Source organism: Penicillium samsonianum (assembly GCF_028829775.1).
Source record: "Penicillium samsonianum strain IBT 33392 chromosome Unknown utg000006l_segment0_segment0, whole genome shotgun sequence".
NCBI classification, from domain to species: domain Eukaryota; kingdom Fungi; phylum Ascomycota; class Eurotiomycetes; order Eurotiales; family Aspergillaceae; genus Penicillium; species Penicillium samsonianum.
Genome location: NW_026643264.1, coordinates 1,416,283 through 1,430,556, shown reverse-complemented (window position 1 = coordinate 1,430,556; position 14,274 = coordinate 1,416,283). Strand labels below are relative to the sequence as shown.

The following is a 14,274-nucleotide window of genomic DNA, read 5'->3' as shown; positions in this document are numbered from 1 at the left end:
TCTATCTGAACAAACAAAGCCAAATATCACGAAAACTGCGCGAGAATTCGCGGTTCCTATGCACCGACTACGCCGGCGATGGAAAGGTGGAAAATCGCTTTTTCAACGACAACCCAATGGCAGGAAGCTTAATCCTGTACAAGAGACGGCTTTATGTGAATATATTGATTACTTTGATACGGTCGGAGCGTCGATAAATCGTCGCCAAATTGCTATTGCCGCCAATTCAATTCTTGAAGAAGCCCACCATGACGAGACTAAACCACCCCCACAAATTGGTGACCACTGGATAAAACGTTTCCTAGATCGGTATCCTGAATATCATATACGACGCCGGCGAGCTCTTGACGTTGAGAGAGCTTCTGCCCTTGACAAAACTGTGGTGGAAAGGTGGTTTCAAGACTATCAACGTGTGGTGACTGAGTATGGTATATGCCAACAAGATATCTACAATTTTGACGAAACTGACTTTCAAATTGGCGTTGGACGCGATCAATTCATCATTACTAGGCATCCAAAAAAGAAGCTATTCAATGGATCTGTCACTAATCGTGAATCTGTCAAGGTTTTAGAGGCTGTTTCGGCCGATGGTTTTACCTGCCCACCACTTATAATTCTAAGTGCTAAGCAGGCATTACTACGTTGGTTTGACGCGATTGAAGGTGACGAGCATATATCTGTAACTGATACTGGGTATATCAACGATACTCTAGCATATCAGTGGATTCAGCTCTTCCACAAATGGACAATTGGTCGTACAATTGGTAGAAAGAGGCTTGTTTTATGCGACCGTTTTGGATCATATTTGACGCGTCAATTCGTTGAATTTTGTGAGAAGAATAATATCATTTTATTCTTCTTACTCTCCCATACTAGCCATATACTACAGCCTCTTGATGTCGGGGTGTTTAGCGTGTATAAACACTGGCATAGTGAGGCTGTTGAAGCGGCTACTATGACTGGATGCCGCAAATTCTCGAAGGATGAATTCCTATACTCAATTGGCGAAATCAGACGAAAAACCTTCCAGCCGCATACAATTAAGCTTGGATTTAAATTAACAGGCCTCTGGCCTATTAATTCCAAGCTTATTACTGATGAATTGGAGTCGTATGATCCATATCATGACAATTTACCCCGGCAGGATACTCCGTCAACTGGCTCTCAAAACACCGAATTCAGCACTCCAAAAACAGCTGAGAGAATTCGAAGAATCAGCCATCGTCTTAATCAATACGATCCTACCACTCAGCGTTTCAAAGATGCGCTAGCAAAGCTTGCAAAGGGTGCTGAAGCGCAGGCTATGTTGGCTCTCCAGCTACAGCGGGAATTCGATTCTACCCAGGCTATTATGGGGGCACGCCATGCTAGATATGACAATTCGCGCCGTCATATACAGATTACCGGTATCATCAATTCCACCCAGGTCAAAAACATGAAGTATAAAGAATATAAATTGAGCGAAAAGGCCCATCAAGAAAAAACGAGGCGTAAGTGGAAGAAGGTGTTGATCGAAATCAGGAAGCATGGAAGAGCCAAAAAACGCCGGGGAGATTAAATTGTTTTTGTATTATAGTAGCAAAATGGCTAATTGATTTCTTTACTATTTGTAATTAATTAAATTACTACGTTGTAGGGTAGTAAAGGGTGGTTGAAGAAAAATGTATAAAAAACGTTGCATTTAGATGGAGTATTGCATATTGTTGGCGGACCTTCGCTATGCGAGGGTCTGTAATTTTGGTAAAAAATGTAAGGGCCGGTTAGTTCTCTAAGTACCCCTAATTTGGAGTTCGTGGCTACCCGGGAAGGTTAAAAAGAATGGGGTGGATGGCATAAAATCGAATGGACTTAAAGTCAGAAAAGTGGAGCCACATAAACAAATCGAATTAACAACCATTCTATTTACCCCCATGGGATAGGGTCGTCCATCGGACTTTGGCTTCCCCACACGCCGATCTCCTGCCGGCCTTGTAAATACCGTACGATCTCGTCCGCATGTGGATCTAATCGTAATGCCTTGTGCAAAACCATGAACCGCGCGATCTTAATCATCTTAGATAAGATCGGGGGATACGATTCCACCGTCTGCCAACCGTCCCGGCTGCGGCCCAAGACGGCTAATGTGCAGACCAACGCACACTCGTAGTCCTCGGCCCCGACACGCTGGTTCAATAGCTCAATACAAAAATCAAGACACGCCTGCTGAATGGGAGTTAAGATATACGGCTCGGGGTCCTCCTCCGTACGATGGCCGGCAATCGGGTCAGCACCGCAGGTTGTCGACTGGGCATGTCGCCATAACGCCTGCCACGCGCGCTGTTGCCGGCTGATGAACCGGTATCGGGGACTCTGCCACGCGTGGGGCTGCTGGGTACGAGCAAAAAACATCAACACGCGCTGCCATGGTTCCACGTGCCGCTGGATATTGTCCATGTCCATATACGCCTGCAGCGGCTGGTGCGGGCTCTGGTCCTGGTCGGTACGAGCATCGGAGCGGCCTCGATGCGGATTAAATGGCCACGGTGCTGGGTGATCTGCTGGCTTACGCGGGCGAACCCGTCCATCGCATCCCATATCACACGGATAGCACCTTCAGGGCTAGACCTCGACATGGTCCGGTTCCGGTTCTGCAGGTCGGAACCTGGAGTATATAATTTTGTCAAGAAATTTCCTATTTTGGGTGCATAAATTGCTGATTCATCTTTTTTTATTACTGTTATTTACACATGTTCTGGTCTCGCCCTCTACCAGTTGTCAGAACAAGCTAAAATTGTATGGACTAGTATGCATTCAGGACGAATGAGATCAAGCGGAACCAATTCAGGATAAATAGAATGATTGATTAATTAGAAAATATGCGGTCAAGGGCAGGTTGAAATACCCTCGGAACGTGACCATACTCGGTGGTTATTATACCGAGATTGCCATTTGAAATAGTTTACCATACAAAACAAAAGGAAATGTGGGTTCCTGGGTAACCAATCGCTTGCTAGTGGTAAGATACCACTCCATGCTCTGACACCAGTCTTCGACGGTAGCTACCCCTATATGAAATCATGTGAAATTGTCTCGTAAATCAATTATTTCGGCTAGAAATATCACTTTGCCTTGAAATTCCATCTTATTTTCAATCTTGGTGGGTAGGGAGATAGTGTATTGTAAAGATTATAGTGTATGAAGGGGGAAATATATATTTTCTACTACGGGTAACCCTACCATGTTTTCGTAGAGCTCCTCTAAAAATTATACACGCGTAGAATCTAAATTGAATAAGCTAAAAATAAGCCCAAGTAAAAGGGATAGCTCTTACAAGTAATTCTAGCCATTTTAAAATCCAAATTTTCCATTTAATATTAACTATTATCGTCGCCTAAAATTGTTGAACTCCCTGGTCGCATTATTTCTGCCGAAAACTTCAGTCGGCCGATTTCTGCGGAAATGCTACAACCTCCAGGTCTGCCAGGGTAACCGCCAGGTTCTGCGCAGTTCGACCTAGGAAGAACCTGACAGAACCTGGCGCTGTGGGTTCTAGTAGCCAATTATCACGTATAGCGATAGTAGACCTGGTCTATATTCAAATATCCACGCGTCCGTTCAGCTCGCGACGACCGGTCTATCTGACTATTCCCCCCTAAATCCTTCCCCTGGTAGTTTCAGAGCTTCTCGTAAGTCTCTTCTGTACATCTCCTCACTTTTATCCCTATACCTTCTTATTCATTATGTCACAGAGTCAACTCTCGCAGTTTTCCGACCACTATCCCTCATCTATATTTGAGGACACACCCCTGGATAATCTCCCTTCATCCGACAGCGTCCAGCCCTTCCCTCCTGATGCTTTATACGGCGATACTCCTGGCTCTACACCTTCTTCCAAATTTCCGCTTCCAGTGAAAGGAATTCGATCTAACAATATTAAGTGTACAACTTCTCAGCATTGTCACATCCCTCATTCACCGAGTCATGTTGCCTATCTAGCATGCATTGTCTATTGTGCGGGATGTGGATGTTGACTATAACACGTCAAAAAATAAGGAAAAGAGGCTTGACCGGTCACTGCGCCGGGCCAAGATGACTCGAGTGTTTTCTTTACAGGGACTATGCGGTCCGTGTTTATTTGAGGATGGGGGAATACGGGAGTAGCCATACATGGATTAGAAAATCATGTGATAAAGTCTTCAAAGATCATATTTATGTTAGCATCTTAAGGCGATGTTGGCCGCTACTATACCCTCCTTGCCTTCTTCACCGCTCCCAAAGGCAAGGTTCTGTTGAACACGTTGTTGACCCTCTTCCGGAGTCTCCGCCGTCGCTCTCTCTACTCCGGATAGAGAGTAGTAGTGTTGCACTTTCTCAATCGCGCAAAAGCGCTGGTATTTACCCTGTAACTGAAAAACCTCTGCATATGTCTATCTGGCCTGAAGGCATCGTACGGCGCAAACGTCGACATTTCTCTAAATAGAGGGAGCGAACCGAGAGTGAAGACTAAATCCAGTATGCCTACGCAGCCACCTGTCCGGCCAGAGTTCTTGGCTTCCGCGCCACAAGAGGTTTCTGTATTATCGCTAGAGGAAGCGGTAACTCACTAGGTGTTTGTCCAGGTAGCAGAGACAGAGCGGTACTGATTGTTACGCCGGAATGCAGATCCATATTCATACAGGAGAGATGCTCAGTTTTATGTTCCTCGGCTACGAAAATCGACAAAGGCGGTTTAAGACACAACTTTGGGAACATCACTGTAGTCTACACCCAGCGCAGTAACACCAATAACCGGTTTCAAGTGTCCTACAGCCATGATTTTGGCTGTTCTGCACTCGGCACAATCAGTTAAATGTGAGATCCAGTTGTGAGTCAAGTTCATATGTCGTGGACAAGGCAATACCTGAAGACATGAGAAGCCTGAGTAGACGACGGTAGTGGATCGAATAAAGCACCTCTGTTAATTGATCTTGACAACTCCTGGTGCTCCCTCTAGAAGTGATTTGCACTAAGTCAGTCACTGGGGAACTACGTTATAAGTCAAAATTTAGCTCAGTGAGCATGGCATGACTTCTATGAAGTTTGGGAGTATTGGTAACGGCTACGAAGCCATCCACTACTTATATAACGATTCCCTGTCGTCCGTAACGTGACTCAACCTGTTGCCACCAGTTAGCGTGAGTAGATTGGATGTGACCCGCTAACTTTATCGGCCTCTTACCCAATCTCTGTCTTAACGGCTGGAGATATGCTTGTTACTCGAATGGTTGAATACCAAATTAGAGAAACGGGCTACGCATGGTTTGACGTGGTGTTGAGGGCTGGCCAAACTTAGAGGTTCTGTCTACCAGATAGCAGTTGCTTTTCAACAGAGGTTCATTAAAACTTCATGAACTTTCTCCAACAAGATACCTACATGAGACTGACATAGGAGCATACGAGAGTTATCGTGTCTGCCTCGGCAGCTCTTTCGAGAACCAGTCGATATTGTTGTGATATGAGGCTGGTGCAGATCAGGAACCAAACCGAACCATCGGAATTAATCCCGACTTATCTATGCGAAGAAACAAGTTGATTGGAAATCAACTAGATCTTCTCGTTGTATATATAGACTCATGTTTCCCTCTGAAATAAAAGTCAATTTATTTCCTCTGAACTACAACAGATATGATAATCAGTACCATGCAGACAGTATATATAACGATGCGCCCATTACACCAAGACCGTTATCATCGATCGTTCCATCAATTGACATGATATATTTATTCATCCGTATACTTTGAGAAATGTATTTCAAGAATCAAAATCAAGTGCTCGTTGTGAGAAGCGGGAACGGATTGGCATCTGAAAATAGATTGCAGAACGATAAGATGATAACACCTTATCGGCGGAGCACCGGGTGGATCCAACCAACAATCCCCCGACAACCAAACCCTGTCCCGTCTCCCGCACGGTAGCACTCACTTGGGCAATTCGATAGGCTTCCTAAATGCCCTTGTCCTACGGATGACAATCGGCCTCGACACTTCCCTTAACGGTGGTCTCTCGTGGACGCCCTCCTCGCTCTTGCGCTACTGTCCAAAAATATCGCCCAATCTGGACATTTCCCTCGAGTGACCGTCTACGCGACCACCGCATGCGACCGTAGTCAACCACCCACAACATCTACATATATATCGCAGTCATGAATCATCTCGGCAGTTGGCGGTGAATTGGCAGCATTTAAAGTATGAATCCAATGAATTAATGCCTGTTCTTGCTCTGGCTCTAGTGCTTTACTATGGCCAGTACGGCACTTCGGAAATTTACGACCCTGCACCCGGCCGCGAAGCAATTGGTACGGGACGGCGAATTCCTGCGCCAATTTGGCGATTTTTGGCTTCTCCATTTTAGCATATGCTTGCAATGCAATTTCAATGCGCTCTTCCAATTCTTGGGTATTTTTAGGCATATTTGGTGGTGTAGGAATTCTTTGAAATTGGTGGGTTGGTTAAAATTATAATTAGTGTAAAATTCGGTTAACTGCACAGCATAGCTAACCTTAGGTTCTATTTTGATCTATAGATTGTTTTTATATAATTGTTCGTTTCAAAAATGGCATGTTCAAAATCCAAAGTAGCGATTGGAAGAATGGGCATGTTGAATTTTCTACGGGATATTAAGCTTTCTTGAACAATTCGACTCAACCTTAATTTATCTTGATCAATAGAGAGCTGGGCCTAATAATTCGCAAAATTGAAAAGTCGAAAAGGTTAAATCGCAAATAATGGTTTCAGCATTCAAATCTCCACCCCACCAGTGGCGGAATCATCACTCTCAGCCTCTGCGCTGATCTCACTGGGAAAATAGGGAACGCACCGACGATTAAAACTCGGGTCCATGTGAGGTTTCCGAGAACCCTGCCCAGCCCCATATTGAAGGTCAACCGTCTTTCGTAGTTCGTCAAGAGAGAGGGTAGCCACGGACGGGCCGAGGTTTGTTTTGATGTCAATAATGGTTGAGGTGCCTCCCGCTGTGGAGTCCGCGAAGCCCATCCGCTTACCAACATTGGTAACGATATCGTTTGTTAAATCCCTCCTGACAGTGTCGATCATGCGAAACAGAAAGCGCGTCGCGGCATTCTGTTCGTCCATGCGGACATCAGGAAGCCGCCACTTCAGATAGAGTTTCTGGTGGGGTCTGAAAATTAAAGCGAGTGGCCGTGGACCCACTCTTTTTCTCCCATACAAAAATGCAAAGCCCTAATCCGAGTCACGGTGATTCCCCCCTCCCCCCATGGGATAGGGTTGCCGTTCCATTCGTATCTTGAGTTGGATTTTGAGAGGTCTCCTGCATTCTTAATGGGCTGATCTGTATTCTGCGCGTGCGCAACCCTCTACAGTTAGGCCCAAACTACGCTCTAGCAGAGGGGGAAGAAAAAGCGCCAGGAATGGCACCGCTTCTTTTTATATTAGGCTCAGAGCTTAGTCAATATCAGAAGATGGATCAAATTCTGACTGTTTTAATTTCAAAGTCTTTTTCAAAGGTGAAAGGCAGAAATGGGGAGAGCTTGTGGGGGATGTGACGGTTTTACTGAAGCGCTTAGTTAACTAGTTAGCGTGCGCAGCTTAAGTAATAACCTTAAGTGCCGGTTTTGACGGATCGGGAAGGAAAGCCCACCCATGTCCATTGAATTTCAAACGTGGATAAGTTGGCGAATAATGAACCTAGGGAGGTAATAAAGAAACTGTCGTAGAGCCTGAAAGATTATCTATTCAATGGTATCTTATTTTCGTTATATTAATGATGCGAGGTGTGGTACGAGACTGCATTCATATGCAGGTTAAATTCTACTTTGTATGACGCTTCGACTTCAGCATTGCCCTCGGCTGCTTTACTTTCTTTGCCCTCATCCTCGTCGGAGATCGGCTCAGCATTTTCTTCATTTACTTTCAACGCTTCATCTTCTTCAAGTGCCTCTTGACTCTCGCTCTCCACCGGTTTTTCTAGACGAGTTAAGTGCTATTCCTCCGGCGTGAATTCCTCTGAGCACATATACCTTGATTATTGAAAATGGCGTTCGGTATGCAGGAATTCACGAGTGCGAGAGGCTCTCCTCTAGAGGCAGTATAAACCAGCACTAAACCATCAACGGGCCTGAGAAATAACGAGAAACCTTTATCTGCCTAGAACTAGGACTTCCGTGGTCTCGGCGCTAAGTATTTAGCAAGGCAAATTATATGGGTATTCCCCACAAGATTGTTCACGCTATTCTAAATTCCCATGGTTCGAGAGCCACCGTCATGCACAACCAAATTTTCCATTCATAAAATGAATGAGCTTTTCTATATCGAGAGAGCCAATATAATAGGATGCCCCGGCCGCCATACTGTAGGGGCTCTATGATCGGGCTTGGCGAATGCGAGCCCTCCTACAACTACAAGCCGAATTAAGTCATACGACGACCAAAATCAAAGAACAGACAATGATACAATATTCCGAAATGTCCTAACAAAACTTTTAAGATGCTTCATGTTTGACTTCATGGTGCTTCAAAGCGTTGTCTTTTCGTGTGAAATCCTCGCCACATAAGGTGCAGGTAAATGGCTTCATGACTCCCCAGAGGACCTCAGCCAGTCCCTTATGGGCAACTCTAACATGCCGACCAACGTCTCTTCTCTCGGCAGCCGCATAGGAGCAGTTGGCACATTTGAAAGGTCGAGTATGTGTCTGAATATGTTTCTTGAAATTCGTTAAAATTGTATAAAGCTAGGGTCGAACTTCAAACCTACCGTAGCTCACATTTAAAAGTATAGCCATTTTGCTGTCGACAACTCTCGTCTTGGCAGTAGTACAATCCATCATATGGCGAAGGAGTGATATGTTCATCTGAAGGCATCTCAGCTTCTTTAGATTTCCAGTTACTCGTTATCACCGCATCATGATGGTTTGCATTGGTCACTGCGCTAGGCCCACCTAAAGAATCGCCAGAAGAAGCACGAACAGGAATCTGACATTCGGCATTCTAGTAACCGTGACACAAGGTACTCTATAGAGTCTGATTCGCGTCGATGACTTCTTGAAGACCTGCAGACGGAAATGCCGGTGTATCTAGATGCGCAAGCTCTCAAGTGTAGAGTTTCTGCTGTCGATGTTCACCCATATTGTTTCAGTTGGCGGTGCCGAAGATCGGAGAAATTGCATGAGTCATATAGGCCCCACGCTCATTGAAGCCCATAGATGACACCTCTGTGCTAGATTTATTCAAGACGGGATAATAGAGTGATATCCGGTGAGCACCTTGATGAACCGAGGTGAGGAAATATATACCTCATGCTGCCGAGATTGCACGTGAGTTATGACGAACTGCCTTCCTTCTCTCCCATCCAAGTCTGGAGCAAATATTAAGGCAAAACAAGGCAATACGACGATGAAGAACTTGTTTGACCACTACGAATCAAATATTGCACATTAGTATAGATTGGGTAGACACGCAGAAGTCTTATTTGGTTCAACCACGTCTTTCTTCATGATTGGTTTTCGTTCACCGCCTACATAAACACCCTTGAATATCGAAGGAGTAAGCAACTATCTATCTCCATGTACCAATTTTCTCTCGTACAGAACTCTATCTGGCCACGTTCTATTTGACCACGTCACATCGGCTATGGCCTGCTTTAGTGTGTCTATCAATTTATTACATATACATGACGCATCAGAAACCAAGTAACGGAGGTGATATCCTAAAAGGGAGTAAAATTTGTATTGTCTATTCTTGATTGGGATTTGTAAGATATAGGGCTGCCACTCCGGCGATATGCATGATATTTGAGACGAGTGTGCCCCGCTCTGTATCTTTTGTTTATCTTTTACGGTATGCCGGTTACGTTGACCAATGACTAGATCAAAATAACCATTGTACCATCGCTGTATAGGTTATAAATTGTCTAGAACCACTTGTAAAGCTACAAGTCGAAATGAGACACGCATGGTGTGTCGGTCCAAACCTGCTTCATATATTGGGCCCCCACCTCCTCTCGCAGCTGCTCTATTATACCTATTTAGGCCCTAAATTACACGAAAATTCTCTTGTGTTGATGCGAATGTCTTGAATCATTGAATTGTGCCTTGAAACACTCTTCATCCGATTCGAACGCGAAGAGACGATGGCTGAAGAGGTCGTGGCTGGATCAGCCCAGCTGTGGATGGATTACCTATCCCTCCATCCAACTTATCGAGATTTGAGAGATTTGAAGCAAAGAGTTCGTCAACACTTCTTAGTTTCCAAGTCGAAGTCTAAACTTAAGATTCAGGGATGGTCAGATAAAAGCGGTGATACCTTTTTCGAGAACCGAAGAAAAAATGCGAGTAAACCGAATCGAAAAGGAAAAGCATCGTTCTACGAAATGACGAAGCAGGTGGGGAAAGGAATGGCATTGGAAACAAGCATATTCAAACTGGACTCTCCTTCTTCTAGCATGCTTGACCTCTGCATGGCGCCCGGTGGGTTTACTGCGACGGCCGCAAAGGAACTTCCAAGACCACTTATCGATGCTGTTACCCTCCCAACCAAAACTGGTGGCTACGAAGTATTGGCCAAGAATATTTGCCAAAACATCATATATGCGGACATCACAATGTATCCCACGGAAATGGCTTGCCAGGAAGACATTCCGACGGCACATCCTGATTCCAGCATTTTCGAACTATGTCAGCCGTTCCTTTACAACCGATACGATATAGCAATCTGCGGAGGAGCTGTAGGTAGAGATCACCCCAGAGGAAATTACCGCAGCAACTGTGAGGCTCAGCGTTTGATGGTCTCACAGCTAGTATTCGCAATGCATCGTCTCAAGCCCGGGGGCTCCATTGTCCTACTTCTCCACCGTGTCGAGTCTTGGGAGACAGTATGCATACTTCACGCTTTCAATCAGTTTTCTGATATTCAACTTTATAAACACCCCAAGGCACATGCTATCAAATCATCTTTTTATCTTGTTGCAAAAAAAGTGAACTTGGAGCACCATGCTGCCGGAGAATCCATGAAATATTGGAAAAGTCTCTGGAAATACCTGACTTTCAGAGAATTTGAAGAAGTTCCATTCGCCCGGTCAAATCTGTATAGGTCCGATGATGCGTTCGTGGAAACAATGCGAGATAGTTTCGGCCCTCAATTTCTCAGACTAGCGGAACCTATCTGGAAAGTCCAGGCAGAAGCGCTTCGCAATGCCCCTTTTATGCGACATGCTTAACATTTCGACGTGACATAGCGGTTGAATGAAAAACGTATTGTATGATTTCAGTCTGCGCAACTTAATTTGCAATGGGAGAATCGCTCTTTAGACGGTACTGTCCAATAGACCGACGAGGGTATGAAACCCAGAGGGTACCTTGCCAGCTCAACATTGGGCATTAGCGATAAAGGCTAAGCATGCAAATTGCCTCACATCCGGCTCTGGCGATCTATGTCCCATGCGTCGGAGGAATCAGGGATTGGCTAAACTGTAAATGGGCATCACCCCACACTGTTATTTGAAAACTTCGGTTCCCTCGTCAGCGCCAAATAAAGCATGTCCTTAGAGTAGGTTCACTTGCATCAGGCGTCCCAATAACCCACATCCTGTAGTGCAAACCTCTTCTTTCGTACTGATTCTCGAAATACTAGGCTGATTGGTCTAAACGCCTATTAGACATGGGCAAGCATACCGGATTTGGGCTACTTGGACTACTTTGGCAACTTGACTATTGATTGAATACCTTGTTTCAATAGGCAGTATTGACTGGACTTAGCTGGTACTCGAATAAACAGCATTACCTCGACGTTGAAGGATGACGGCGACTACGTCCCTATCTCGCCAACACGAAATAAGGGCTATTCAATCCAACTCCGACTCCGAACCAATGTTGAATGGCATCATAGAAATGCCGTACGATTCATCCCGAGATTGTCAAGGATTCATACTTAGAGATCGACTCATACTACGAGGTACCGATACAAATGTTAGTCGAGGGCAGAGATGATTTAGGCAATCATTCAATGATTTGGTCTAAACATCAAGGAGGTCTGGGAGAGCTTCGAGATTACATTCATCGTCGTGATTCTATTCGCAAAGCAGGGAACTTATACCAGTTGACTTAAATTAATTATCTTGAAAAGGGAGGGTCTGACAAGTTGTACGCACAAAGATATACGTGGCTGTGATAGCCTTTAGACCGCGCAGCGTTCCTCACCGACCCTCAGAAATAATACAATCGTAGCCATAGATAGGAGATCAAGTGATGCCTAGAGCGATCTATCAACCTGGAGCGAAATCCACCTACAGACCCATACCTATCCCATGGGGGTAAAAGGGATGTATACATCCTAGTAGAGTATAGTCCCGTCCTGGTTCACCTTCCATAATATTGACAGAGAGACTCTTTCAAGCCCTAATCACATAAAAATGTAATTTAAAAACGTTCTGTATCCACCCATAATCATATTCGTCCCTTTGATAGAGTCTAAGAGCGATCCAAGAGCATATACACTCAAGCCTAGAGCTCCGGAGCTCGAAAGGTCCACACAAAGGCAAGACATAGTGCAAGCAAAGCAACATCTTAAGCGGCAAAACTCCACTTCTCTTCTAAACAGCTAGGCTCATATACCAGGTTGACTACAGCTATAAACACTATGTAGATGATCTCCTGAGTTTTGCTTTATACTTCACGCAACCCCCATCTAAACTTCCAAAAATTCCCATGCTGTTCCGCCTTTTCCTTCACCAGCAACCATCAGCTCCCTGTCATCAATGCCGCCTACTTTCATAGCACGAAAGCCATCCCAATGCTTCACAAGCATCTCATAGCCGCCGTTCGGATGATGGCGGACACAGAAAAATTCCCATTGATTGTGGGCTTCTACCTTGGCCATGAAACGCCAGTTTTTTCGGTTATTGTCATGTCCGATAAACTCCCCTGAAACCGCATTCTTGAAGCCCAACCAGCGGTCCTTGTTTTCCACACAGCGCCAGTGATTGCCATGCCCGTCACCACAATTGACCAATGGATTTCCATTTTCTCCAGGTAGCAAGCACAAATTTCCATCCGTAAGTGCGATAACGAAGCCTCTCTGAAGATCGCGAATGATGAAAGTCGCTCCTTTATAAGGTGGTCCTATCTTCTGTGCGGGATACGGTGGTAAAGCGAGCTCAGTGTAGGATTCGTATAGACTGGTATGCATTGGTGTCATTGCAGAATCGTATGAAGAATTCGATGAAATTTCGTTTTCCTCCATTATAAGGCGCGGTTGGAGTGGTCATTCATATATTTTAGGAGCGAGGCTAAGACACCGGCCTTCTGTTTATCAGAAATGGGTAGAGATATAAAGTAAATGAGATATATTATTGATGAGATGCTCGCCGGAGAGCCTGAATATGCTAGAGGCAAGGCAAATGAGCCAGAATCGACTTGGAACCAGTCCTAGCGGTCGGTCTTAAAATTTTAGGTCATGAGGGCGGGGTATCTTGCCAAACGCACACGATTCGCCAGAAACAGTACTCGTTGACAAGGTAAATGGACGTATCATGTTTCAGCTCTTGTTCATTCGTATTTTACCGTTCAAAGCAGAAATACCATCAAAAGTACGGGCTTAAACCACATCCAGATGTAAGGATCATATGATTAGGGTCTGAAAGGGGCCACTGATATGGAAGCCGATGTCGGGCGCTACTGCAGGGTTTTCTACGACCGCTATTACTGTGGCGAGCTGAGTCCTTCACGGAGATTGAGATCGGGTCAGACTGAGAGACGGCAATTGAACGGGCTGACATAGACCTCATAACCGCCCGCGAGCCGCCCTCCGAGGGCCGCCCACAGACCCGCCCTTTTGCGGGCGGAGGGCAGGATCCTCCTGCCCGCGGGTCGGGCACGTCTTTTACGTGCCCTCAGAGGGCGGCCCTCGAAACATTTCGAGGGCCGACAAACATGACAAACATAGAAAATCTCATAATTGCATAAATTATGCAAATTTTAGCTGTATTATTGAGTATTTAAGTTACAGCTTAGGATTTTAGAGAGTCACCGAATTAGTAGTAGGACGGTTTTAACAGAAATCAAATAATAAATTAAATCCGATTTAGATTCATTTGTAGGATCTATACTACATACACCATATCTATGGAGTTTCAACTTCATATCCATCAAGAAGCCTTGAACGCTTCCAAACCCTCCCTGAATGCCGACTCTGCGTATTAGGCAAATTAAGCTCACCCTCCTCTTCATGCTCTCCTTCTTCTGGCTCCGATAAAGTGCGCTGGCTCCGTTTTGATTGGGCCTTATCAG

At 45.1% G+C, this 14,274-nt stretch overlaps 3 protein-coding genes across 3 annotated transcripts; 1 reads left to right on the top strand and 2 right to left on the bottom strand.

Moving 5' to 3' along the window:
* Window positions 1-6,755: 6,755 nt before the first annotated feature.
* On the bottom strand, window positions 6,756-7,070 carry N7471_010605 (amidohydrolase family protein; the record flags this gene model as incomplete). Its single annotated transcript, XM_057283324.1, has 1 exon — window positions 6,756-7,070. The coding sequence occupies one exon, from the start codon at window positions 7,068-7,070 to the stop codon at window positions 6,756-6,758; it is 315 nt and encodes a 104-aa protein (XP_057132303.1).
* A 3,291-nt stretch (window positions 7,071-10,361) lies between these two features.
* N7471_010604 (uncharacterized protein) lies at window positions 10,362-11,207 on the top strand (the record flags this gene model as incomplete). Its single annotated transcript, XM_057283323.1, has 1 exon — window positions 10,362-11,207. The coding sequence occupies one exon, from the start codon at window positions 10,362-10,364 to the stop codon at window positions 11,205-11,207; it is 846 nt and encodes a 281-aa protein (XP_057132302.1).
* A 1,466-nt stretch (window positions 11,208-12,673) lies between these two features.
* Window positions 12,674-13,174, bottom strand: N7471_010603 (uncharacterized protein; the record flags this gene model as incomplete). The annotated part of the gene is made up of 1 exon (XM_057283322.1): window positions 12,674-13,174. The coding sequence occupies one exon, from the start codon at window positions 13,172-13,174 to the stop codon at window positions 12,674-12,676; it is 501 nt and encodes a 166-aa protein (XP_057132301.1).
* Window positions 13,175-14,274: the final 1,100 nt, after the last annotated feature.